General features: G+C 42.0%; 3 protein-coding genes across 4 annotated transcripts in view; 1 reads left to right on the top strand and 2 right to left on the bottom strand.

Annotated features, from left to right (window-relative positions):
- Positions 1 to 606, bottom strand: part of RABEP1 (rabaptin, RAB GTPase binding effector protein 1) — a 49,009-nt gene extending 48,403 nt beyond the window's left edge. Inside the window, exon 1 of one of the 2 annotated variants that reach the window (XM_080562884.1) lies at positions 246 to 606. In XM_080562884.1, the coding sequence (XP_080419010.1) occupies positions 246 to 279 (34 nt within the window). In that variant the 5' untranslated portion in view covers positions 280 to 606. The remainder of the gene's footprint in view (positions 1 to 245) is intronic. The other variant, XM_080562885.1, reaches the window with a different exon arrangement.
- A 20,414-nt stretch (positions 607 to 21,020) lies between these two features.
- On the bottom strand, positions 21,021 to 24,647 carry IFT22 (intraflagellar transport 22). Its single transcript, XM_080563194.1, has 5 exons — positions 24,490 to 24,647; positions 24,147 to 24,226; positions 23,943 to 24,032; positions 23,036 to 23,238; positions 21,021 to 22,100 (listed from the first exon to the last, which is right to left on the bottom strand). Exons 1-5 carry the CDS (start codon positions 24,526 to 24,528, stop codon positions 21,952 to 21,954), a joined length of 561 nt encoding a protein of 186 aa, XP_080419320.1. The 5' UTR covers positions 24,529 to 24,647; the 3' UTR covers positions 21,021 to 21,951.
- An 82-nt stretch (positions 24,648 to 24,729) lies between these two features.
- COL26A1 (collagen type XXVI alpha 1 chain) overlaps positions 24,730 to 27,356 on the top strand; it is a 188,476-nt gene continuing 185,849 nt past the window's right edge. Inside the window, exons 1-2 of the mRNA XM_080563183.1 lie at positions 24,730 to 24,876; positions 25,425 to 25,603. The gene's annotated coding sequence lies outside the window, so the exon portion shown is untranslated. The remainder of the gene's footprint in view (positions 24,877 to 25,424; positions 25,604 to 27,356) is intronic.

The following is a 27,356-nucleotide window of genomic DNA, read 5'->3' as shown; positions in this document are numbered from 1 at the left end:
CCCACCACAGGCCACCAGCCCCCCGCCGGGCCCCCTCCGTCCCCGCAGGGCCTCCCCCAGCCGCCTCCCCCCCCGGGTGCGGGGCTCCCCGCGCTGTACGCCCCCGCCCCGGGCCGCCGCCACCTCCCCGCCGCCGCCGCCGCCGCCGCCACCCAGGCCGGCAGAGCTCCGCAGGCGAGCCCGGGGCTGGGCAGGCCGCGGCGGCCCGGCCCGGCCCGGCGCAGCGAGGCCGCGTCCCCCTTTACCGTCCGTCGGGGGGCTCGGGCCCGGCTGGGCCATGGCTCCGGCGGGCGGGCGGGCGGGCGGCGCCGCCGCGGCCTCCTCCGCCTCCAGCCGCGGCGTCGGAGCGGGAACCGCTACGCCAGGGGGCCCCGGCGAGAGACGGGAGCTGCCGGCCTGGGCCTCCGCCTCCTCCGCCTCATCCTGACAGCGGCCGCCGCCGGCGGGAGGAGGAGGAGGAGGAGGAGGAGGAGGAGGTGGAGCGCCGCGCAGGCGCCCACGGTGCCACCACGGGACCGGCCGCCGCCGCCGCCGCCACCGGGGCCGTGAGGGCCGGGGCAGGGCGGCCTCCCCCCGGCCGGCCGCCGCCCGGCCCCATGCCGCGGTGCTTTGTCACCTCACGGCCGGCAGGGCGGGCAGGGCCGGGCCCGCCCGGGTTCTGCTGGCCCCGGGTGCCCCCCAGAGCAGGGCTCCGGGGCTGCCCAGGCCGGGGAACATCCCTGGGTCCGCTCCTATAAAAATGTAGTTAGCTTTTATTGTTCGTGGGGTTGGTGTGACACCAACGAAATACTCTTGGTGTTTAATGCGGCGAGGGATGCAGGCGTGGTCTGGATAGATGGAGTCAGGAGTCCAGTCACGGGAGTTCCTGCCCACTGAAAGTCAGGCCTTGGTCTGTGTTGACAGAGGAGAGTGTGAATCCTTCCACCTAACTGGGAAAATATGTCTCAAACCCAGTCTTTTTCAATACAGAAAGACATGTACATCCTCAGGGGCATATAAATCCACAGGAAAAAAAAAAAAAAACACATTGGAATGGATAGTGTTATAACAAATCCTGTCAAGAGCAAGATCTTTCTGGTTGTCTTACGGATTGCACATAAAAAAATCAGTCATTTTTAAGCTGGGGTCACAGGGCTTCATTTCTACCCCTTACTTTTAGCCACATTTCTTTAGGCCTTGCTATCAAACTATTTGGTATGGCAAGACAGGATTCTGCATTTCATATTACATTTTTATTCACTTAAATGCAAACATGAAATGGAAAAGGAGTCTTTAAAAATATTCCTTTACTTTTTGCCAATTTTGATTAGGTTGCTCGTTTTGCCCAAGTTGAATTAAATCTTCTCAGTCTTTGCTGTTGTAAAAAGTGGTCCCGAAGTAAAGACTTACTTACTTAATCCATGTTTCCAGTGTGAGATGTGAGGCTTTTCTTTTCATTGGAAAACTTGGAATTGACAAATGTCACAAAATTGCTGGCTTAGTGACAAAATGCTCAAAGGACTGAGTTTCTATCACTTGAGCTCCATTTCAAAAATTTCTTGGCTCCTGCTTATGCTCTTTTAGAAGTAGCTGGATATTATAAGCATTCAACACAATAAATCATTTTGAAAATCTAGTCCTAACTGTGGGAACTGAGGTCTGGGAACTCTATCCTTGTGTGTGTTACAGTAAGTACCCCCAACCACCCATATTAACAGCTACTTTCATCTTGTTCTTGTCTAGGCAAAACTCCCGCTCATGTCAATTGGTCAAGGATCACACCCTTAAGCATCACTCTGTGCTGCAAAGAGAGTAAGATAATATCAAGCTTGATAACTGTCTACCTAGAAACACTTATGAAAGGATAAATGCCATATCCATTCCATCACTTCTACCACCAAAATATTGACTATTGGAATCAAAACATTTCAAAATCTGCATCAAAACTCTTGAGCTTACATATTAAATGGGTTTTATACAGAATTTTGAAGAAGAACAGACAACTCCTACAGGAGCTCATACTTTTTTTTTTTTTTCCCTTCCTGTTCTCCAATGTACTAGCTTTATCGGTATAGTTCTTACTTAATCGTTCCTCCTTTTTCTGGATGGCAATTGGACTTGACAGATCCAAAGGTTTATGGAGTATCTATTCACAATATCTTGAAACCTGGGACAATTGGGTAACTTCCTTTGTGCCTCCCAAAATGTACTATTTAGTGCTAATCACTTGTAGTCCTTAGAGTCTTGGCCTCAAAGGATTTTCCAACATGACTCAGCTAAACCTGAAAAGCACAAGGCGAAGTTTAACAGCAGTTTGCAGTCATGGAAACAGGCCTGTTGCAGTGGCAGATCCAGCAGAGACCAAAAGGCCCAAATCCCAATCTCCGTGCTGTAAATGTTAGACAAGTGCAGTGTTAATGAACCAATGACACATGAGTTAGTTCCAGAGAGCTGCAGGTGGGCAGAGACTTGTTCGTTCATCAGAATAATTTTCTCCAGCAATAATTAAGCTCCTAGAATTACATGCACTTTTATCAAATGTATTTGGCCTACAAGTCTAGCACAGGCGTTTTCAGCGTCAGTACCACAAGCAGCAGACAGAAAGGTGTGTGCTCATTAGAGCAAGCTGCAGGAGGAGCTGTCACCTTGCACTCTGCCTGAAATTTAATCTTGCAGGCTTACTGCAAAAGATAAGTTCACAGCTTTTGTTTAAACAGTAACATCCAGTGACAGGCAGCAAGTGTGTACAGTCCATGGTTGTCTGGAGACCCAGAGTAAACTGAAGGGGACTGTGGTTATTTGGTTGGGTAGGGCGTAGTGAAGCCATTTACATAACACATCCAGGAGAGAAGCAGCATTTTTTTTTTCCCCTAATAAATAAATAAAAAGCAGAAGAGCTAATTAAATCTGTTTTCCTGATAGATCTGTGTCTTGTGGTTGACTGACTTCAGTCCTTTTGAACACTTAAGTTCAAAATTAAAACTTTTCATACTTTTTGAGCATGTAAAAAGATCTTTCTCTTTTTGTGGCTTTGCTTTTTCCCTTTTTCTTTCATTGCAGCACTTTAATCTTAAGTGAAGCATGTATTTTCATTATACTTTGAAGAATGTAATGATTGCTGCCTTCATCTGTGTAACTAGCCCCAAATCCTAGGTCTGATTGAGTTACCCTGGCTATGTCCCAACTCTGTGTCAGGACAAGACCCAATTACATATGTTTTATGTCCACTTGAAGCAAAGTACGGAGCTTAGGAAGAAGTCACAGCAAGTCCCTCCATGTGGACGTTCAGGGGACTGGGACTGTGATCAGACCAATGAGGAATATGATCACAGCAGCTTTGTTTTACTGGGAAGTGAAGCTAATAAAATACAGAGCTAATTCCTTTGCTTTCAAATGGTACAAGATACCATTGTTTTGTACCGTAACTGAGCTGATTCTACAAAAAGCACAGACTTTAAAAAGATAAACTGAAGTTCTTGACTTGCAAGGCCAGGTCTACATCTGGTGTGAATTCAGTGGAAAGGGGCTGATGTGTGGCAAATGAGAAGCTGGCTTGTAGAACAGAATCAAAACGGAGATCAAAAAGTTCCAGCGAAGTGTGCTGTTTCGCATTTATATTGCTGTGCTGGCCTGCTGGCCACAAATTAGTCCGATTCCATTGTGCCCTGCATGGTAGGAGTATGCAGCGAATTACAGGCCCTGCTCCCCAATGTAGTTCATCTCATAAACCCCCCACTGTTTAATTCAATTCATCCAAGAAAGCTGAGTAACAAGGTAGATTTGGGAAGCTGCTTGCCAAGCGAGACTCCACAGCCATTCCACAGTGGAAGAAAATTGCAGAAGTGAGGACTGTCTGCCTGAGCAACTGGGAGAACTAACTTTGGAGCAACAGCTTGTATCCCAGGTGACTCAACAAGTAGGTGTTACACAGTGAAGATTTTGGTAACAGTCTCCTTCAATGGACAAACGGCAAAAAGACATTGTCTTTAGATTAATGCAACAATAAAGACCCGATATGGTTTGGATGGGGAAAGTAAATATATGACCAGAAAAAAAAAAAAGTGTTCTTATTGCAGGTGAAGCCTGAGAGAACAGAAGCTGCACATATCTCTGGGGAAGCACTCAGCCATTCCCAGCAGCAAGCTTTGGGTTCATTCAACAGGCAAGTAACAGACTTGGCCTTCTAGGAAAAGAAAAGAGGGAAACCAGAAGTTATTGCTTGTACTTTAAATGTTTCTAGGTTTGCCAGAATTTGTCAACTGTTTTTTTTGTTGTTGTTTTCTTACTTTTTTATTTAAGCAAATAAAAAAGCTTAAATAAAAAAGTGCTCTGAGTTTCCTAATGTTTAAACATTTATTTCCCTCGTGTTGCAATTGATGGGTCATTAGCATTAGGTATTAGTCCTGCAGACATGAGTGTTTGTAGGCTTTGGTTCTTTCTCTTTAATGCAAAGCTTTTGGAGAAAATTTACATTCATCTAAGTATTACCATAAAGAGGTTGGTTAAAAATCCCAAACCAGTCATGCTTTTTGCTTCAAAAGCTATTCTGCAATGCAAGGAATTTAGTCTGGAACGATTACATTATTTGCAATGGTAACTTCTTAGCAAACCCTAGAATAGTTTATGTGGTTAAAAACCTTTTCAAGAGCAATTGAAAAATTATGTTATCCTATCGATCGTTTAAAGGATTCCATGTGGTAAAGTTCTTTGAATATATGGGAAGCAAATGAAGCCAGAAAAGAAAATATGGCAGGCAAAAATTGAAGTGCTTGCTCTGGCTCTAAATCTAGATATATGCACATTAATGATCTCATTTGAAAGATGTCTATATCAAGAGTTGAAAGCTCTCTGGGTTCCCAAGGGACAAGCTCATTGAATACTGTGATGCACGGTGAAACTAACCAATTTTTCTTATTGCAAAATAACCAAGGAATCAGAAACTCATTACGTGTGCGTAACAAATGACACATTAAGAGCGTAGTCTTTTGGGTAACTTTGCTCAGCAATACTTCATTAGAATTGTCATTGCAGGGAGGCACAAAAACAACACCACTTTGCGCTTACATGCTGCTTCACTGAAAAATCTAAACATATGCCATAAACCATTCAGACTCACATCTGTATTAACACAATCACCTGCCTCTGTCTACAGACACACAGAGAAGGATGCAAAGGAGTTCAGGCAATACTGGAAAACCTTCCCATAGTGGTTTAAACTGCTGGTGTTATGTAGCTTGCTCTGCCCTTGCATTAGAGAGAACTGTTGGAGTGGAGCAGAGGGAGAAGAGCAGGACTGTGCTTAGCCATGTTTATCCTAAGCCTTCATCAGTGATTTAAGTGGAGATGTTGTACCTCATTTTGCAGTAGTTGGAGTCTGAACACTCATAGTCCCTCTTGCCAGCCTTGTTATTGTAGCAGGAATTTCTAACAAAAGAGAGAAGGCGCCAGCAAGGCCCATGTCAGTCACCACATGCTCATCGGACCTCACCCAACAAAGCCCAACATGATCCAGCAGCGGGGACAACAAGGGTAATGGAACCCCAGAGAGAACTCTGTTGTTTGTCTCCCTTTATAAGGGATTACACTTTTCATTAAAAAGCTAAAATAACAATAGCGGGTTCTGCTTTTTGAGGCTGTTTAAGATAGATCTGTTGGAATTGGGGACATTAAAATGGCAGTGTGGCAAGTATCACATGTAGCAGTGTTTTTCAAAACAACAGACCATGTTAACATCTCATTCATTCAACTTCCTGATCTTGAGAAGACCAGTTCATTAACATCAGTGAGTCTTGTCAGATCTTCAGGATTGGGCCTTTTATCCCATTTTCTCCCTCTAAGGCACAAGCAGATCAGATATCCTATAAATTCTAATGATTGCCTTGCCCACTTGCCAAGAGAAGGAGGGAATGTTACAAGTACCGTAAAATTCGTTGTCCCATGTGTGTTGTATTAAATGGTGTGGCCAAAAGATTTCCGTGTTAAAACTTCAACAGCAGTGCTTGCTTTGGAGTGTTTTATTAATCCAACCACTGTTAACTCTCCCTATATCTCTTTCAGAACAGTCACTGGAGATATTTAGAACGTTATCCAAGAAGTCTGAGCAGTCTTCGTAGAAGCAGTGGACTTTGCAGCTGAAGAGATGTGATAAGGTTTCACTGAATTACCAAATCCCTGCAAATCCTTCAGCTGAATAAATCCACTGTTCTGAACAGTTTGGTCCAGATAGGATTTCTGGATGCTCCAAAAGTCTAGCTTGAGGCCTCCTTCCAAGTGAGACTTTTCAGTGATTCCTGAGCCCTTTCTGTGGCTCTGCCTGTGTCCATATTCCCAGAGATAGACTTACCTAAATACTTGTCAGTACAAACTGAAATCACACATGGAGGTGAATGGGTGTACCCAGCTAGTCCAACTGTTTCTCATCAATGCCATCCATTATGAATCCTTTCATGTCCTATTTTCCCTGATTTCTCCTTGGAGTTACAATGTTTTCTCTACTTGTCTCTTCATTTTAGTAGGGTGTCCTTTCCAGAGCTGTGTCCTTTACATGCCGACACACAAAATATTTTGTACTTTTACGGTACCTTTCACTGGAGAAAGTCTTTTAGTACAGCCAGAAGAGAAGGAATTATCTCAGGTTCACAGGTTGGGAAGCTAAGACCCAGAGAGATAGTATGATTTGCCCAGGGATACAAAGAAGTTCAGCACAGTGGGAAAAAAGTAGAACTTATATCTCCTATCTCCCTATAGTTGTTTTTTTTTTTTCCTCCATGAAATGTATTTCTTCCCTTTACTTATTCATTACACATTTAAAAATATTAAAAAGCTTCTGACCTTTGAAAATAGCTGAAGACAAACATCTGTTGTAAAATGAATATTTCTTAACACTTAAAGAGATCAAATGGACTCATTTTCTACAAAAACTCCGCTTGATTCTTTCAAAAATGTTTGCCACTGGGATATGATTTCCTGCCTTACTCTCTCACCACTCACGCAGCATTAAGGAGCTCTCTTCTCCTCTGAGACCAAAGGAGGTTTCACATTATGTTGTTAACCTCCTTCAGATCATCTCCTCCATGCAAAATCCAAGTTACATTTACATGCAGACATAATGTCATTCAGCCCACTTTGTGCCACTTAGATTTCTCTTGTTGCTATGGGGAACATTGATAAGGAACCAATTAGCAAATAAAATATTTGAGGAGGAATGTGAGAACCGCTACTTGGTGGATTTGTGTGTAATAGGCAGTGACATTTTATTTGGCATTTGTCCTTACCTAACTGAGCTTCTTCCACGGCAGCTTGAGCTACATTTTATGTAGTCAAAACATGCTCTTCCCACAGGATTTAGAGGCTTAGATGTATAACTGTATCTGACCCTGGGGAATTTTTACAATTCTCATGAGAAGAGGGCGTTCACTTACTTTGAAAGTGCTTTTGCTGGCATGAAAGTGCAAAGAGCACCATCCAGTGTCTAATCAGAGTAAATACATACAATTTCAATGTCATTGATACAAAAGCATCTCTGCATATCCCATCGTCAAGCTACACTTGGTGGGGCCCATGGTGACCTAAATAGAAAGAGGCTACAGTCCAGTATAGAAGGGACTTCTGAAGGAAGACTGGCAAAGTTGTCAGCCTGTCACAAAAACACGAGACAACCTAGAAGGTCACAACTTCTAAAAAAAAGAGCTGGATTTATTGATGATTGAGGGAGTAAAGGACACAAGCAGGACGAGGTGGAGGTAGCAATAGATAGGGGTTGGGCAAGAATAGTAAGCAAATTGATTTTATGAAGGGAATGAGGCATGGCAGAGAGAGAAAATTGGGCCAGATCCGTATCCTGTAATCCTTCCCCCTTGTAGAGAGCAATCAGCCAAAAGAGCCTGGGATGTTGCACTGGCAGCTGAGAAAGTAAAGGGAGAAGTGACTTCAGCTGCCCCTGCTCACTCTTGACAGCCTTGTATATAGCTTGACAAATGTAGGTAGCCCTGGATTTTAAGAATTAAAATGATTCGGAAAAAGATTTTGCACAGAAAGGTGCAATGAGCTGCAGTTCTTATCACAAATGGCTGTAGGATTTGGGGAGGCCAGAGAGAAGGGGCAAATAGGAGAACAAGGAGACTGCAAGGCTAAAAATGGTCAGAAGTCTGAGGAAAAGGCAACAATTAACATTATCTGTGAAGAAGTGACATCCAAATAAATGTCCAAGTAAAAGCTTGCAATTTATCTGTGGAATAGTAGTTGTGCAACAGTCTATTGAAACCCTAAGTAAACAAGGAAGCAGAAATTTTGGATATACTATGAACAGTATATTTATTAATCAAAGATGCAGACTGCTCCAGTTTAGCACAATGTTTGCAGTAACGTATCAGTAATATATCCTTCCTAAAACCAGACTTTGGGCTGGCATAAGTTAGAAATACTGTAATCCAAGACAGCCCCTCTGTTGTGTTCAGCACTCCCAGGAACAGCTTAGCATGTGTTTGCTCTTACCCTTTTTATATTGGACTTGCAGAGCAGGACTCACTTCTTTGATTAATATTAAACAGTGTTTTGTTTGTGCCCTGTGGCAGAAGTGCCCAGATGGAGTGGCTTGAATGCTGAAAACATGAGAAGCGTTTAATGTTCTGTGGAGCTCTGTTAAAGTTGTCTGAATAGAACATCTGGTATCAAATCTTCGGATAAATCAGTTCCTGCAAGTATTTGGACCTGCTCTGGGTCTGTGCCTTGTTCCAGCTTTACATTCCCCCTCTTACTTTCCTGTTTCTGGTGCCAGTAGAAGATGGTTTATTGCCTGGTGCAACCCATTAAAGTCCCTTTGTTGGAGCTTGGCAATTAGTTGAGCAGAAAGAGTATAAAAATCACTTTGGCATCTGTGGGGTTGAAATGGCAAGGCTGACTTAAAGTGTCCCTGAAAGGCTTTTTATCTGCCCGCAAGGTGATGGAGAAGGGAGGAGTGGTCACCCAGACATTGAGGGAAGATACTGCCTGATGTGTCTGCAAAGTGTAGCTGTCTGAGAGTTTTTTTTCTGTATAAAACCTCTCTGCCCCTGTAGGGTCCCCGTGTGGATACATCCATGCAAGACCTCCCTGGCGGGGGGGGTGAATGGTATCCCACTGCTCAGTACTGCCAGGCCCCACTGCCAGTCCTGCTTTGTGTGTGAGGAAAAGTCCTGCAGAGCTGAAGAGTGAGAAGGGGAAATGGGAGCTGCTGTCATGTTGTATGACTGATGCCATACAACAGATGGACGTGCCTGGGCTTTAGAGGTCCTCAGCCCCAGCCTTCCAAATGACGAGCCACTGGGCACAGTGAGGAAGAGGCCTACGTGCTTTTCGCTCTAATAACTGAGGTAGCAGAGGCACACTGAGGGCTGATCCATACACACCATCTAATTTAGAGGTGTTCGAGATTAACTCCTTTCACTTTAGGAAGTGTTTAAAGAAAAGCTAAGAAAGGCTGAGCACATGGGGCTCCCATTACCCTTCCTGGGCCTTGGCTCCACACCAGGCCAGATTTTCAGATCAGTGGTGTTGAAGATCCCCAGAATTTACCTGACCTATGACCAAAGCCATGAAGGAGAATCAAATGGGAATTCCTAAGCTGCTTTTATTATATTACAAGGCAACTGTTTCACATGTAGCAACCAGGAAAAACAGTTCACAATTTTATGCTATTGAGGAAATAAAATATTTTGAATTACATTCCTCTAAGATGTCTTGCTAGGTTTAAAGGGCTGACTTTCTTCTCTTTTCTCCTCTTTGCAGGCTTCATACATCAAACGAACTTCAGTGGAGTCATTCTTGCCTCACACCAATGGTAAGAGGAAAGAGAAGCAAGTTATTCATGTTTAATGTTACTTTGTGCCAGATGTTTTGCTGGTAGAAATCCATAGCTCCACAGGCATCAATTTCTTCAGGATCTGGAATGTCTGGCCCAATTTCTTTCTCCATTCTGGATGGTCTGTGAAGGAAACCACTTTATTTTGCAATATTGAATATTCATGCTGGGAAAGTTATAAGCAAAAACAAAATAATGAGAGACAGGGTCTCTAATAAGCTTCCTGTCACATGAGGCTCTGGTTCTGTTGAAGCAGATGTGTTTGCTGACTTGTTTCCAAAAGGTTTGTTGAGTGGTGATTAGTTTCTGTCATACTGATGTTATCTCTCTGTGGTCTCATCCAATACAAGTAGTTCTGTAAACACTGAAACCTTTTTTTCCTATGGATTTATATCTTGGATTGCATTTTGGCAAGAATTCTCTGGTGTTTAATGGGGATTGAGTTCATGTTTAGCCTATTTCTTCAATGAGGGATGAATAATTTGTCTTCTTCATTTGGCCATCTATTTTCACAAAATTTGCTGGAATTAAATATCTTCAATGCCCTCTGTGAAAGTTGACTGGGATTTATGAACAAGTTCTAGAGTTATTTGGGGCTGACCGATGTAAACAAATATCAATGTGAATCTTGTTTTCTTACAAAAACAAAATGTAAGAATGTATTTTTTGAGTATTTTGTCCTTAGGTATTACCTGCTATGTATTACCTATTCTATTTGTGACCAGTCGTATAGGATATGTTTTATTTGTAAACCTCTCTAAAATATGGTATTTTTTGCTTCACTGAATGCACATTAAAGCATCTTTACTTTATTCTTGTTACGGGCCAGATGAGATCACATTTTTTTTGTCCTTGTTGGACATGGAAAAGAGGTGCCATACATTTTAACTTCCATGTTTGCACAGGTGAGTGCAGACGAAGAATAGATCGTTGTTCATTTAGAATCAGACCTCTCCAGTCCTGGTTTGGAAAGGAAGGACGGAAACATTGAACCAAAAATGACCTTTTGGGTTGCTGAGTCCAGTCTTGTGCTTCTGCAGGGAGCCAAGTTCCCAATCCTTCTCATAAACAGATTGTGCTGTTCAAAAAATGTACTCTTTCCTCCTTGATGTGTCTCCTATCCTCCCAGTTACCTACTTTACTTGGGAGACTGCTCTAGAATCTCCTAGTTTTGATAGGAAGAAACCTGCTAATTTCCATGCTCAATTTATGCATGTTTGTTCTTATTCCAGGAACATCCCTTAGGCTGATTAGTTCTTTTCTTCTCCATAGAACTACAGCGAAACTGTGCACATGCTCTGCTGTGCCAAGTCCAGTAAAGGAGGCAGGAGCTAGTCTTTGTAGCCAGCCTTCACTTGTTTCCTTCATACCTTAGCTGTTAAGAGCAAATTCTTATCAACAGTGTATGCTAAGCATTTTATGTCATTAAAATGTGCAACATGGTACATTTATGTCATTATGTCATGATATGTCATATTAAGCAAGGAGAAAGTTCTTGTGGATCATAAATAATTAGAGGAACTGGTCAAGCTTCCCAGATAATAGAAGAACTGAGAATGGCAATGGGAAGGTTAGCAGCAGTTTCACTGACTATAGAAGAATGATCTTTTGCACAGCCTAAAGGGGTCATATAAAAGTTACGGACACCATGAAAAAAGTGAGGAGATCACAGCCATTTTAGCTTGTTTATACAAAATGAGAGGCCTGAAATCTTTCCCTGTTTCTTCCATGTTGATCTTTCAAATGTTGGTAACATCCGGTCATATGGTTCATATGGTTCAACAGGGGTTTCTTGTGGCCTGATCTGCGAAACTGTAGGCTTCCTTGAGTTTCAGCACAAAACCTTTCTTTCAAGTCCTTCTCAGAGATGAGAAGAGTCCATCTTGATTTTATTCATTTTACTTGCATAACTTTGATTAACCTTCTCATTATCTTTCCAATTAATAACCCTACTAGCTCTTCAAACTGCCTGGTTATTTTTTACAATGGAAATATAACTTCTGCTTCCCCCATAGAAAAAAATGATTCCATTACTGTTAGAAAAGGTGAGTAGGATTTAAGAAAAAAGCTTTAAAAAAATCACAGTGTCTTCTTTCAAACCTCCTTGATACATTAAAGTCACAAAGAGTGAAGAAAAAAGGCACCTATCCAATTTTTTGCGTTCAACTTGAGAACAACCCTTGCATTCAACTTGAGAACAAGGCCAGACAGTTCTGGAGGTCTCTCTCACTGTGTTTTTTTAACCTTCTGCAAGGTTAGTTTGCTTAATGTAAATTAACTTAAAAATGAAAAAGAAGGAGGGCAATAATTCAAGAGGTAGGAGAAATAGATCAGACGAAGGCAAGAAGTAGATCAGACATGAATGTGATATGTTTGTTGTGCCAATATAAAAGGTAGCATCTGCTTGTGATTAAAGAGGAGCTATTACATGGAAAGAGAACAAGATCTGGAGATCAGGGCTCACTCATCTTCCATTGCAAAGTAGCCAGATTTCTTCATTATATTTGATGGTGGCAGATTAAGCCTTTGATTCTGAGTTGAATCTGGAGGGTCCTAAGAAAGACAGCAATGGAAATTTTAACCCCCAGGTCTGGGACTGTGTTCTTGCTGTGGAGCTTTTCCTTCGTGAGACCTTGTCAGCTGGAACCAGTGTCTGCTTTATGCAGTTACCCACATTTCGGTGCTGAGCAGCCACGCTCAGACACCACGTGCAGCTCTCTCAGACACTGGGTGCAGAGACGTCCTTCAAATTCTTCAGATCTGAGTGATTTCTGAACATTGCTCATCCCTGTTCCCCAAACATATCAGCAGCCAAAGATAACTGGAGTGGAATGCAGCTAAACTCATCTTCCACATCAGTTCCCTGCCTCCTCCGAGCCTCACCCTGTCCCAGGGGGCTGCAAGGGTGTGCGTGGTGGCCAGCCCTCACCCAGGAACCTCCCCTGTGCCTGGCAGATTGAGGTTGGAAGGGATTTTTCCTGTTTTCTGTCCCCTTTCAGGGCTGACAAAAGGAAGCCAGATGACCCTCAACTTGTGACAAAGTCTTCCAAGTCTTTGTTAACTGGAAAGATGGTGGATATTGGCCAGCCATGTCTGGGTGTAAAAGAAAAAGGGAATATCAGATGGAGTCTCTGGAGTCTAACAGAAACTGCAGATGATTGAGGATGAATGTCCAACTTTTTTTTTTTTAATATTAGACTTCAACAAATGACATAAGAAAGAGCAACCACAGGCACATAGCATACACTCATATCATCAGCACAGAAGTGCACAAACATTCTTGATCACCACACAAGTGTTGTTAATGATCTCATTGTCGTGTGATTCCACCTTCATACTTAACTTCGACTGTTAGCCTGGCTATAAGAATGTGCTCTCTATCTGTGTGTTCGGTTGTTTATCTCACTTGTCCCTTCTTATTATTTTCAACCCCATCTCGCAGAATGGGAAGTCTTGAAGTTATGAAATTTCTAAAAAACTCTTGTGTATAGGTAGCCATATCTGTAGAGAATAAGGGAGGAAGACCTGTCTAAGAAGACAGAAAACCTACACTTGGGTGAATTCTTAAGACAGAATTCTGCTGGAAACTAGTCTTCAATGGCACTTAGGATAAAATGTTTATCTAATACTGCTAGGTTTTTATGGGGATGGCAAACAAATTACTTAGTAATAGAAAATGTGTGTGTACCTATTTGGCCTCTGTGAGCTCATGTTAGTGAAAACTGCAGCAATGTCTAAAGGGCATTAACAGATGGAATCAGAACGGCCCAGCTTTGTGTCATAGACTCCGTATCTTAACAGGCCATGGAAATTCCCATTTAGCTGAGTAGGGAAGGGTGCATGGAGTGCAAGTTTTAGCTTTTGTTGGTAGTGCTTTGTAAAATAACCTTTATGGTTTGCAAACTCAGATGCGTGCAAGTCTGTGTGACCTAAGACTTACATCTCTCTCCAGTTGCTGGAGAAATTTAAGGTCCAGAAGTTCAGCTTTATTTTAATAGATCCAGATATACCAAATATTTAACTTCCATGGGCAAAGGAACTGCATCAAAGGTTGGGATGGCTTGTTATGTTGTGAAGGTGTCAGCACTGTATGCTGCAAAACTACATGCAACCTTGGGGAGCGGGGAGCCAATGCTTCCATGTGTATGCTCAATGGAAAACAGATGGAGCTTTCATTAGATATTACTTTTAATGATCTGCTTTAAAAGTAAAGATACGCCATTCTGAGCAGAAGAAGGGCCTCCTAATACCCTTGCGTAGGACCCAGGCTCATTATCTTAGCTACAGATAAGATTGCAAGATCCAGGTATCGTTAGGAGCTCCAGTCAAACCTCTGCCATTATTAGGATTCCAAATGCAGCATAACAATTTTGGGGCCTAAGCAATATTTTTTTTCCTTAAAACATATCTTTATTTAATGACTCAGAATTATTATTATGGGACTGGCAGTTGGTTACTCAGTTTCTGGAGTATTACCACTTAACCTAGGGTCAGAGTAAAAATCCTTCAATATTCATTGCAGGGCTGATCTTTTGCTCCATTGAAGGCCTGGTCTTCACAGTCAACGTTGGTGTGACTCCTCCAAATTGTCTTACTGGCTGTGAGCTTGAAGATCCTTCCTAAAAAGATGAACCCTACACTCTGTGCCTGTTCGTACTAAATCAGCTTTTGACAAGCAAAGAACAATGCAGTCCCAGGGTTTTAGGAATAGATGGTTGCTGCCAAACCACAATAAATGCTTTTGTCTGGAACTCATGTAACAGCAACATAGCAATGGAGGGTGTGTCCTTGTCTAGTAGTCCCTCTGAGCGAATTCTCAGAGACATGTTACCAGGATTCAGTTAGATTTCATGAAACTAGTAGAGAAATAGGCTCCCGTTTCCTTACAAAGGAAGGCAGAGACAATGGAACTCAGCAAAACATATGGCTTTTTTTGTGTTCCTGTCTAAGGGTTATGCAACCAAACTCTAGTGCCCATCCTCAGACAGCAGACTCTGAAGTGGGACTCAGGAGAAAATTTGCATTACCTTTCTTCTGCTATGAATTGATAAAATTGCTTTACTTCTTCTGCATACGTATAAATACAACCTCCGATTTCCAGTTGGAGAATATGAATCAGAACCCAAGCTCCTCAAGGTTCAAGGAACTTTCAAGTGGATGTTCTGGTTCACTGGCACCTCTGTGGAAAATACCTTCATAAATAAAAAATGCTTGCATTAATAAAAAAGAAATAAGCCCCCTGGTTTCATAAGAGAGCTGCTGGAAGGATCAGTCATAGTTTATCAAGTTATTAATTAAGTGCCACTCTGAAACCAGGTGTTTTCCCGTCTCTTACTGAGATACTCTGTTAGAAACCTTCTTCAATTTCCAGACCAGATTTTTCAGTCACTAGTTTATCCATGTATATTCTTGTGCCAAAATTCTTTTTAGTTAAAATTATGCTCAAATAGAATGTGAGCCTGAATATTAGGTTTCTCCTGTACTGTTTTGTTTTGTTTTTTTGTCTCTGTCAGGAAAAAATAAATAAATAAATGAATAAATAAAGCTTAAACATAAGGTTATCCTATATTCAAGGTCAAATTATTTCCTCCTACAATTCAGGGAGAGGTGGGAGGAATGAGCTAAAAGAGCAGATGATAAGAAAGTACTTTATATTTAGGTTTGTTTCACTTAGAATGGTCCAACCTTTCAACAACAGTTGCCCTGCTCTGATGATTGTGTTAACTCATGTCTAGGTAAATAGTCAATTTTCTCTCTTCGTGAAATATTTACAGATATTGAGCAGGTACTCTCTCTCTCACTATGTTGCTAGAGTGAAAACAAACAACCAAAAAAAAAAAACAAAACACCGAATACTTCTCATGTAATTGCTTCTTTCTTCTTCAGCCACCCAGGTGGCCCTTTTCTCATTCATTGTAGCTTTTCCAAGTGGCCAAAACAGTACATTGTTTGCACGGAGCCAGTTCCCTCAGCCTGGTGATTACAAGAAGTGGTAAGAGGATTCCAGATAATGCTGCTTTTGAAGAGGACTGATTTTCTGAGGATGAATTCTCAGCAAATTCTAAGCGGGCACCTTCATGAAATATCTAGTTATGTAAATCTCAGTCACTCAAGGGGGAATCTTGTCCTAAGTAAGTAACATAAGCTGGGTCAATGCAAATATACACCTGACCTCACAACTGGGCTGCTTCCTACACATGAATTAACTCCCTGAGCTGCTTGGCCTAGTAGCATATGGTATCTTTTACTCATAAGTGCAATACTGCCTGTGTGTGCATGAGGAGTGCTGACTACAGCTATGTGAGTTACTGGTAGAGTGTTTTTCTAGCATCTCAGGAAAGGCAACTTCTCAAAAAAGTAAATGGATCTTTTGAGGAACCTTTGCTGTACCACTGAAGTATTTTAGCACTGAAGACTTTTGGAGAGGGGATAGAGGAAATACTTGCAAGTGACCTCCAAAGCAAAGTACAAAGCAAGTTGAGAAATTGAGTAGTTTCAAGATCTGATTTTAAAAGGGCCTGGATACCTCCTAGAAGTTGCTTCCTCAAGCGTCTGCACATCGACTCCCTTCATAATTTTAGCAGAGCTTACTAAAATTCAGTATGGATGGGCACTCTTGAATGTGCTGGCCTACACGGCTTCCTCAGAGTCACTTGGCAGTTCAGTAACACAAATAGGAACATAGGGTTTCTCATGTCTATTGTGTCCATTAGAACAATACTGCTGAGAACAACTGAGACCAAAGGCCTGGCCTTCAAAATACAGAACTTGAAAGGAAAGCAACATTTTTTTGGTAAGGTCCAAATGTATTTCATTCAGCTTTGCCACTACTCCCAAAGTTTGGTTGTAAACAAGTAGGATTTTTGCCCTGGAAGCCACACATCTGGATTGCAGTGCCTGTAACTGTTTTCATCATCGCAGTAGTTTTGGGCTTCATAATATTCTGCGTGTGTAGAAAACAGCTTGTAAGAGGCAATTTGAAAAGACTCTATTTTATAATTGAAGAACTTAAATGTCTTAAATAGTCTTCAAGATAGCCACAGCCATCAACCTCCTATGTATGTTTCCAATGTCTTAAAATTCTCCTTTTTGCATCCTGCAGAATTCTTCTGACTGTTCCCCATCAAATTTCCATACTGACTTTTTGTCCAAACAGGTCAACTGCCCAAAACAACAATGTACTGGCTACTTCAGTCATAGATGAGTGTGAACTTCAGTAGAGCTCACCTTTAGGTATAAACTTGTTTGTCGCTACACAGCAGTAGAACTTTGAAAATCATTTCTGTACATCACAAATATAGTGATTTAAGCTTTCAGGATAATCAATACTTAATGCCAAGTGACAAAATAATGTTGCACCTGAATAACCCCCGTGTAAATAACAGGCTGTTTTCTTACTTCATGTTTGCCATATCCTGGGGTCTTTGGATGCCACAATGTGGAGACTGTACCTATTTGAGTGAATTAATATTTAAAATATTCTGTTCATTAATGGCTTACGATGGCTCAGTTGTATGTCCTGATCCACCCACAGTTGCCCAGACCACGTCAATGCAGGTGATCCCAGAAAAGCTACAGGAAAAAACAGCCACTATATTCCAGTATGGACAAGAAAACACAAAAAGGGAAAGAAACTCAGAGGCTTCCAGTTTGTGCACATTTCATACAAAGTAACGGTTTGGTGTATGTGGCTGCTGGCATGAACAAGAAGGGAAGACAAACTGCTCTAAGGGACTGAGGACAGCTACAGAAGGCTACACTTGTCTGGTGGAACTGACAGACCTCACGGATTCTCTACCTACCCTTCCGCTTCTTGGAAAGGTCATCCAAAAAGCCTTTCCAAACTTCCAGGCATGGTGGTAAGATCCTCAGTGTGGAAGAGTTAAAATACAGTGCTTTTGCTGCAAGCATGCTGTTTTGTTCCTAAGTTGCCCCTACTCCTAGTTAAACCTGTGGCTTGCCAACTAACTGACTTCTGTGTAACTTGTGGCTGATTACCTCATGTTCCTGATTTCCTTAAACTTGCCTGGGTAATTCTTTGCTCTCACAGGCAGAAGTATGGATGGAGCCACTTTCTAACCGCATTGCTTGAGGCAAACAAATAGGGCTGCACACCCCCAGTCTGGATAATGTTGTGCTGTGGAAATGTTTGAAGCTCCACAGACTTACTGATAGCAGTGGGAAGGCAGTGTGCAAAGTGCACAGACAGAGACTAACGTATGTCTGTCCTGCATTTGACATTCTCTTACTGCTCTTCTAACTGGGTGTCTCTGTGGACCCCTTTCATAAATCATTAATGAACTATACTTCTGAATAAATACTTTCTCCGTATCTGCTGCAATACTAAGGATTAATTTTAGCCTACACATTTACTCTGTTCTTCAGCAACAGCAGAAATTAATCTCTTGGACAGGTTTCATGAATGGTGATCCATACTTGTTAGATATTATGTCCCCTCTGGATGGTATAAAGTCAAATCCAAGGATCTGTCATTGGTTCTGTTTAACAGTATTTTTCTTCTCTAATGAAGAACGTGTTGCAGTATATAGACATTTGTAATTTACCTCTTCTTGAGTTTAAAGTAAGGTCATAAAAACCCGATGCAGTGGTATTGACCTGGGGAAGAGTGACCAGAAAGGTGCCCAGCAGAAAAGGGCCTGGAGGTGCTGGTTGAGAGCCAGCTTAAGGTGAGCCGGCTGTGTGTTCAGGTGGACAAGGCCAACGGCCTCCTGGCCTGCGTCAGAAGGAACAGCATGGCCTACAGGACTAGGGCAGTGGTTGTCCCCTTGTACGTGGCACTGGTGAGACTGCCCCTTAAAAACTGTGTTCAGTTTTTGGGCCCTCCACTACGAGATATTGAGTTGCTTGAGCGTGTGCAGAGGAGAGCAATGAAGCTGGTGAAGGGACAAGCAAACAAGACTTCGGAGGAGTGGCTGAGGCAAATGGGGTTGTTTAATCTGTAGAGGAGGAGGCTGAGGGGAGACCTCCGCCCTCTACAGTCACCTGAAAGGATATTGCAGTTGAGGAGGGTGTTGGTCTCCTTTCTTAGGTGACAAGGGATAGGGCACGAGGAAACATTTTCAAGTTGCACCAGGAGAGGTTTAGATTGGATATTAGGAAGAATTTCTTCACCGAGAGGGTGGTCAAGCATTAGAACAGGCTGCCCGGGGAAGTCCCCATGCCTAAAGGTATTTAAGAGACATGTGGATACGGAACCAAGGGACGTGGTTTAGTGATAAGACTTGGTAGGTCAGGGTGATGGTCGGGCCTGGTGATCTTGAAAGTCTTTTCCAACCCAGATGATTCTATAAATCTATGAAGATCATGGTTAGCATTTTACGTGAAGCAAGGTGATGAATAGTTCATTGACTTTTTAACCCTGGCATCACTCAAACACTGGTTTACATTTCAAGTACAATTATATTTGCTGGGTTTCACAACAGCCTTATTCCAATGCTGCTGTTGGGAGAAGCTGTATTAAGGCAGTATATTTTTAAAATTGGCTCCAACGCCACACAGCTGGCAATAAGAAAAAAATAATCTAAGGCAGCATATAAAAGACTTGTTCTCTAGTTAGACTGTGAATTTTCCAATAACTGTCTCCAATAGACCACCCTATGACACTGATTGCAAACATATAAAGCCATTTCAAAAGTCATATAAATAAAATATAGATGTTGAAATGCCAACCTCCCACTATTTCACTCCAACCTTTTCATCTCTTACTGGTTATTTCACTTTTTTCTTTCACGGTATCCTTCCTCTCACTGGTGTTTTCTTTCAGTACCCCTCCTTTTCATATCAGAACCAAGTGGAGCTTTTAGCTTTAGCAGCACAGTAAGAGCCATCTGACAATGAAAATAAGCTGAAGCAGCAAATACTGTGAACACACCAAGCACAAAATAAAAGAATGGTGTGGGTTACTGGTACCAACTTCATGAGCCACACGCTTGGTACCAACCTGAGCAAACCAGAATATCATTGGAATTTTAATTCTCTGAAGCTTAGCTCAGTATGTTTTGCTGCATTAGTTTTACAGCTGTTTAAAAGATCTTCTTTTAATCCTTTGACTCCCTTGCCTTTGTTTTAAATAAAAAGAGCTTAATAATCAGCAAAAAATACCTGCAGGAGCAAAACACAACTGGAACAAAGAGGCTTTCAGACTCTATGTGCTTGCTGATTTGAGCATGACAATGTAGAAATCATCAAGTGTTATATGAAAAAATGAAAAATCATCTCCTACCTGAAAGCAATAAAAATAACTTATTTTGAGCTGCTACAGTCAAATCATTATTAGACTACTGCAGTAAATCCCACTGACATGGGCTGAATTCACTAAAGAAAGGGAATGACGATTTTTTGCCTGAAGTGCTGTGGGCTTTTTGAGGTGGCCAGGAAAAGACCTGAGCTACTGCTAACACGTTTGTGACAGGGCTTAACGCTCTGACTGCTCACTGAAGTTTGCTAGAGAAAGCCCTGATCACATGCTAAGGCCACGAGAAAGATATGTAAATGAGTAGATTTTTGAGGCATGTCTTCTTGCTATCTTGGTAAATGGAGAGTATTTGCAAAAGAACACACTAATTATAACTCAGAAGAGAAAGAACTATGAAAATAGGAATAGTGGACTGATGAACTTATATCACTGAAAAACCCAAGAAACTCTTACTCCTGTTGTCTTGAACTAAAATGCATTAAGTAGTTCCTGCTTTTTAACATACTTTCTGTAATGGATGTTAACTAAAAGACGTTAGTGAGAGGACAAAGGCTGTAACAGCTGCAGCTAAAATACAGCTGGGTGACATGGAACATACAACAAAACAATCTGTAAAAATTGGTGCAGTGGGTCAGATGTAGTTCTGACAAGCCATTAATCCAACACCTCACGAGGTGAGTTACTGTACAAGGGAAAATTGGATGCTTCTGACAGAGTTCTGCAGTTCCAGCTCCCAGGCCCTCTCTCCTGTAAATTCTCCTCTTGAAAAATAAAAAAGGGCATCAGCATTGATACATGCTTCTGTTTTTCATTCATCATTTCTTCAGCTATTTGGGTCTGTGACAAGTTTTTTCAAACTTCTCCTGTTAGATCTAATTAGTGTGAAATATACTGAAAATTTATCACAGTTCTTCTCACTAAAAATTAAACAAGTTGATAAGAGTTCTGCAAAAACATAATTAACTTTCCCTTTGAGAGCAAAAAGGACACATTTTAAAGTGTGTTTATTGCTTTAGTATTACATTACAAAAAAACGTCTTCCACAGCAAAACACACTAAGAATAGGGAAGAGTGCAAACCAAACAAACCAGAAAGTAAATTATCTATGAAACCACTTATTTCAATGCAATAGGGAACAGTAATATTAGTCTGGAAACAGCTTTTCCTCCTCTGGAGAATGCAGCACTTTTTTCCCCTCTATTGGAGCTCCTGGCATTGGTCAAAGTAATTGCACTACACTGAGACCTCGATTCTTTCCCTCCCAGAGTGTCCTATACATTGTCCTGAACAAGGATAATTTTGTTGGAATAGGAGAAAAGCCTAGTCATGAGAAAGACTGCAACATACTCTGCCTTGCCAAGGCAATAGCTATGAAATGTGTTCTCTTCAGATGCTTGACAGAAATATAAGGAGAATTTGGAACATTAAAATGTAGATTCCACACCACAACTGCTTCTCAGATCTCCACTCCAATCAGTTTCAACTGACTTCCAAAAGCATAACTTCTCCAGGAACACAGCTAACATGAACACTTTACTCAGATGCTTCAACAGAACTCCACAAATCTTATGATCTGTCAGGCTTTCTTCTCCTAGTACCTTTACAAAAAGGCATTTTTAAGTGAGGAGATGACATATACCTTTTTCTTTTGGTCTACACTAATACATTAAAAAATACCTTCCTGTACCTCTGATGCCAAATGGAACCAAAGCACAGCTAAAGCCACCCAAATTCCTGGATGTGCAGCCATCTTTTTGGCACCACAGTTCATCTGATGTCAGCACTTGGTTCTTTTGGTTAAGTCATAAATTGTGCAGTGTTTTCTCTGAAGCATTTATAGACTGGTAAAATCTTGTTGTGAGAATCTGTTCACAGGCTAGCATGGCTTACAAAGTGAAAACAACCCTTTCTTTTAATGTTACGAGATAATTGACATTTCTTCCTTCTCTCTGCTCTCATTTACTAAGTTGATAATGCTTCTGAAGTACTTCATAAATTCCATCCGAACATCTTCAGGATCTTCTTCTAAGTTGGAATGTATTAGTTTCAACTTGTTCAGCGGGTGAGCTTTGAAGGTAAAAAAAAATAAAATAGTTAAGATATATTCCTTTTAGAAAAGGAGCATTCACGATCAAGGTCATGGGATGGCTCATGCTGAAGAAATCAGCTGGAATTTGGTAGTATCCAATGTTTGATACCCCAGGTAACAAACAATGCGAGGAAGAAATGTATTAAAACTTGTTGGCATTACAACAAATACAACTATACTGCTAGATGAAGTTCTTCACCATTATTAAGATTTAAAGTATTGGTTTTGGTCTCACATTTGATTAGGGGGAATTGAACAATTCAGCACTGAATTGCAACTTTACTATTGAATTGATAGTCTTTGATTACTTCAAAATTACGGAACGATACATGTTATGTTTAATATGGATTAATACATTAATACTTATAGCAAATTTTGAACACTGTTTGAACACCAGAACAGGCTGTCCAGAGGGAATATGTATTCCCCTATGTAAAAAGAGCCACAAATAATTCTGCCGTATATAATAACATGCCTATACTAATTTTAAGAGGAAGATCATTAACCTTTTATTTCAAAAAGTTATTTTGATCAATAAAATGTAGGCTTAAACAGCCTCAAAAGTGTCAGTAAACAGAATGTAAAATTCAGTGCAAGAAAAACTGCTAGTGATGAATTATGGCTACAGACATCAGGAGTTCTAATTCCTGGCTCAGCTGCATACTCACTGCGTGGCATTAGAGAAGTCACTCAAATGTTGCTTGTCTTTATTTTCCCTTTTGGGAAACATGGATATTGCTTACCTTTTAGCTGGCTTCTGAGGTTCAATATTATTGTTTTTGCAAAGCACTCTAGTATTCTTAGATTGGAAGATTTTCATGAAAAATGCAAACTATAAGGTATCACCAATTTTAAAGATAAAGAGATCAATAAAAAACTCCTCTGACTGGTACATTGTTTTCCATCTTCTTACCTAAGGATAGATTTTCTGTGTCCTCTGCACTGCCTGGCTTGTGATGTGCAACCAGGAGACACTGACTATCAAGCAGTGGCTGCTGCTGCACAAAACAGGAGTACCACATTTCAATTTCTTTCAGGTGACTGGGCATGTCAGGATTGAAGATTATTATTACGCCATGAGAGTCCTTCATCAGAGCTGGCCAGCACGTTTCAAACCTTGAAAAACACATGCACAGAAAATGGTAAGATTGATAGCTGGAAAATGGAAATGTACTCAAACTTCCTTGTTTTCTTTTTTTCGTTAAGAGAAAAAGTTCTCTGCAAGAACACATTACAGTACTTTTTCTTTAGTTAGTACTTTTAGTTCAGTTAGTTACTTTAGTTAGTAATTTACTTTAGTTAGTAATCTTGCCAGTGATCTATGACATCCTAAATATTTTTACTTACCTATCATCTTAGTTGGTCCCGTGATTTGCTGACAATGCAGTGGTTGGTCAAATGCATTTTTTTTTCCCTAAAAATTGATCTGTCCAGTTCTCAATTGTATCCTTTGGCAATTAGGGCTTCAACCATATAAATACATTGTTTGAAGTCCATCACACAATAATTTCAAACACATAAAGGCAGTCAGTTGCGGACTGGGCCTCTGTCTGTCTGCTGTACCTGTAACTCCATTCTAGGAGCTGTGGACATTACTGTTATGCTTAGTCCTTATCCAAAACAAACTGCAAGGTCAGCTGGGAGCATCAGATGCTCTACAGGAGAAAGCTATAAAAAAAAAATGTGAAAGGGTAAAGAGGCTGGGATATTCCTCATCTTGAAAAGGTCCCTGGTTTTAGGCCTCAGGCAGGAGAATGTTGTGTAAGCAGAATCATTAGGAATTGAGTAACCTGGAGGAAGTAGCAGCAATACGGGCTTACTTTTGATCGCCGCTGCAATCCCACAGCTCAAAACGACACGCAGCTCCCTTGCTGTTACCGTTGAAGTTTGGCTTCTCATATTCCAGGATCCTGTGAAAGCAAGCAGCCACACGACGCCTCGTCACGGTGCACAAGGCCACGGCCAGGCTGCCAGGGCGGCAGCACGATGCCGGCTGCTTCGGGCAGCGCACGGGGTCTGCTCACCTCACTCCTTGGGTCGGCACGTAGCTGCCAATCCCTTCTATGCTCTCCGAGACAAAATTTGCTAGCACGGATTTTCCAGCCTGGCAGAAATGAGCGAGAAGCACGCCTATGAGCTTAGCACGCCCCAGCCACAACAACCAGAAGCGTTCACCTCAGCTAACCGCACGCCTGCCCCCGCCCTCCCCTCCCACCACTGCCCGGCCGCAGCCTCCGCGTTTCGATGCGGGCCGCGGCGACCCCGCCCAGGGCAGCCCGGAGGGACCGCGGCCCTCAGGGCCCGGCGAGGCCGCTCCGGATTCACTACGAGCCGCGGGGCGCCCGGCCGGGCCGGGGACTCGCTCACCTCACGGGGCCCCACCAGCAGCACCTTCGCCTTCAACATGGCGGCCGCGGCCGCGCTGCCTTGGCTCCGCCGCCGTGAGGGGGAGCCCCTCAGGGCCGCCGTGAGGGGGAGCCCCGCGGGGTGATGGAGGCGGCGCCTCGCCGCCGGTTCGTGCCGGAGATCCCCGAGTGGGGGCCGGCTCGGGCCTCAAGGTGCTCATGTGCCGGGTTTGAGGCGGCGTGAGCCGGGGGACCGCAGCCTCGGTGTCCCCGGCGTGGGGCTGTGGTGTCCCTTGCTCGTGTGAGGAAGTGCTGTCCTAGCCTGGAGTTTCTCTGCAGTTCTAACTGCAGATTCTCCCTGAGTGAACAGCGCAGCAATCTCTTGAAACTTCTTATTAAGTTTTCTTAGGTAAGCATGAGGCTTTTTTAAGAGGCAACTTCTCAGTAAAAAAAAAACAAAACCCAGCAAACACCCATCTGGCAGACAGATGTGCTGCTTCAGAGCTGTTTAGTGCCCAGGTACAATAACAGTTTTAGATGAGCTTTCAAATAGGGCCTTTAGGCGCTACCATAATGTAAATGTTTAGTACTACCAATAAATGTGAACCAGAATAGCTCTGCGCCCTCACTGAGGGGGCAGAGCCTTTTCTATCACACTGTAGGCTGATTTGGCTCTTTCACTACTTTCATAGTTTAGGGCTGTTCAGTGTGGCAGTGGCATCACGCTTCACGTGGGATTATAAACTTCAGACAGGCCTTTGTTTTCACGCCAGTTGGACGAAGACGATGCAAAAGGTGGTGGTTGGTCCTAGCAGTAGAGATGATTCTGTCGTAGCAGACTGTCGTAGCAGTTTTCTGTTTGTGAAGATCCTCGTGTGAGTCAGGAGCAAATTCACAATTAAATGGGACATTTTGTAGTTCATGCTTTCTGCTGCTATGTTGTTTTCCATATTTCAGGCATAGTAATTTCTGAAGAAAAGACAGAAAGGGTGACCCAGAGAGAAGAAATTAAGACATCTGTCTTATTAGCTGGCACATGCTATTAACTGCCACGTCCACAAGCACATGAAGAGAAATGTGATATAAAGAAACCTATTTTGGACAGCAAAGCAGAAGAGGAAAATAATGAACAAGAGGTAAGAGTGAAACTAGGTAAAACTGGCTGTTTGTGCAGCTGCCCAGAAAGCAATTAGGATTAATTTTTAGATGAGGTGTCAGATAGCATCTTTGTGTGTTTATGTTAGCCACTGAAGAGTAAGGAGAGCACAGCTGTCTAAGGCTGCAATTTTCAGATTTATCCATGTGTTTTAAGGTTTTAAGTCACTTTAGAAAGTGGGAATTAAGCTGCCAAGCCACTCAGGGTGACATTTTCAAAGGCATCTAAGTGCATTTGATGTTATCAGCATCTGCCGTAGGCCTGAGTAAAGTTATGTTAGTTACTGATGTATTGTTTGCTGAGACTACACGTGTACAAATCAGCAAGGCCATTTTGTTTCACTTATTTCAAACTGTTTGTTAGACTACAGAAGAGAAAAAACTCCAGCTGTAAGTGAACTACTTCCAGACCATACTGGTAATGGTCTATAAGTCTTGCATTTATTAGATGGCAGTTTTTCCACCATAATGTTTGGTAGCAAGCAAAAATGATCATCTCCAGATGATTCTCTGTGGACAGATCCTCCTTCTTCCTTCAACAGCCAGAAACAATTGCAGGCTATCAATAATATTTCACTAAAACTATTCTTCACTCTAGAAATCTCTGTGAGAATTCAAACCGAGACACATTGATTGCCTTATCGTGGCACGTGATGCTTGTTGCCTGAACTGCAGATAAGGGGACTTTGCCTCCAAGTTAGAGGCCCACAGGTTTTACTGGAAGCAGCAGTAAAATGTAGTGCCAGTCACCTTTCAGAGAATACTTTAGCATTTGCAAATCATTCAGTCTTTTGGAGAACAGTATTTTAAGTTTGCATTATATTTTGTTTAATGTGGCATATAAATTTTTTCCTATGAAAAGAACTCAAAAAATCTTTCATAAGTTTGTGGCTCAGTACTGGTACTTTGTTTAATGCACTGTAACAATATTTCCAAACTTTGGGAAACATACCCTGGAGCAGTCAAATCAAGTTGTGTGTGAAAATAATGCCTTGGTTAGAAGTACAACCACATGGCAAGACTTACCATGAGAATAAATGCGCTGCCTGTTTGCTGTGTGTTGCAAGACATTGTGTGTGTGTACAGAAACAACTTTCTAATGGATGCAGGCAGAGATCTGCATTATATATCCTGCTTATTTATACCAATCATTTTGGGGGCAAGGCATAGAATGAAAAAAAAAAAAAAACAACACCAATTCTTGTGTGCTGAAGCTTGTTATTAAAACTTAAGGAGAAAAACAGTATTGTTGTAAACTGGAAGCATGTTGCTGAAGAAGCTCAGGGAAGCGATATCCATCCGAGGTTCAACGGCTAGTTGATTAAGCAGGTAAACTGAGGTAGGCTGTTGAAGGGTTGGATGAAATGTGGTTGTAAAGTTTCAGTAGAGCTATGAAAAAGGACCAAACAGGAACAGGACGTTAAGGTACATTGACAGGGGTGCAGTGGGGTGCTGCTTTTTATCATGAGACTGTTTCACTTAAAAGTGGCTACCAGGGAGGTGTAAGCAGTCAGTTCAGCATTTCTCTCTCAGAAAACCTATTCTGGAAGCAGTTGAAAAGGCTCATGCAAAACCTGTTGCTTGGCTCGTACTAACAGATTATCAAGGACTACATTAAGAGGAACAATACCAGCACTGATTTATCTGTGATCTCAAAGTCCTCTCCAGAGGAGACCAGGATCTTCACAGATGGAGAAATAAAAGCATAGAAAATTTAAATGACTTGCCTGAGGA

The sequence above is a fragment of the Anser brachyrhynchus genome, assembly GCF_964034855.1.
Source record: "Anser brachyrhynchus genome assembly, chromosome: 20".
Taxonomy (NCBI): Eukaryota; Metazoa; Chordata; class Aves; order Anseriformes; family Anatidae; genus Anser; species Anser brachyrhynchus.
Note: the sequence above shows the minus strand (reverse complement) of the source record. Positions and strands in the feature narration are given on the sequence as shown.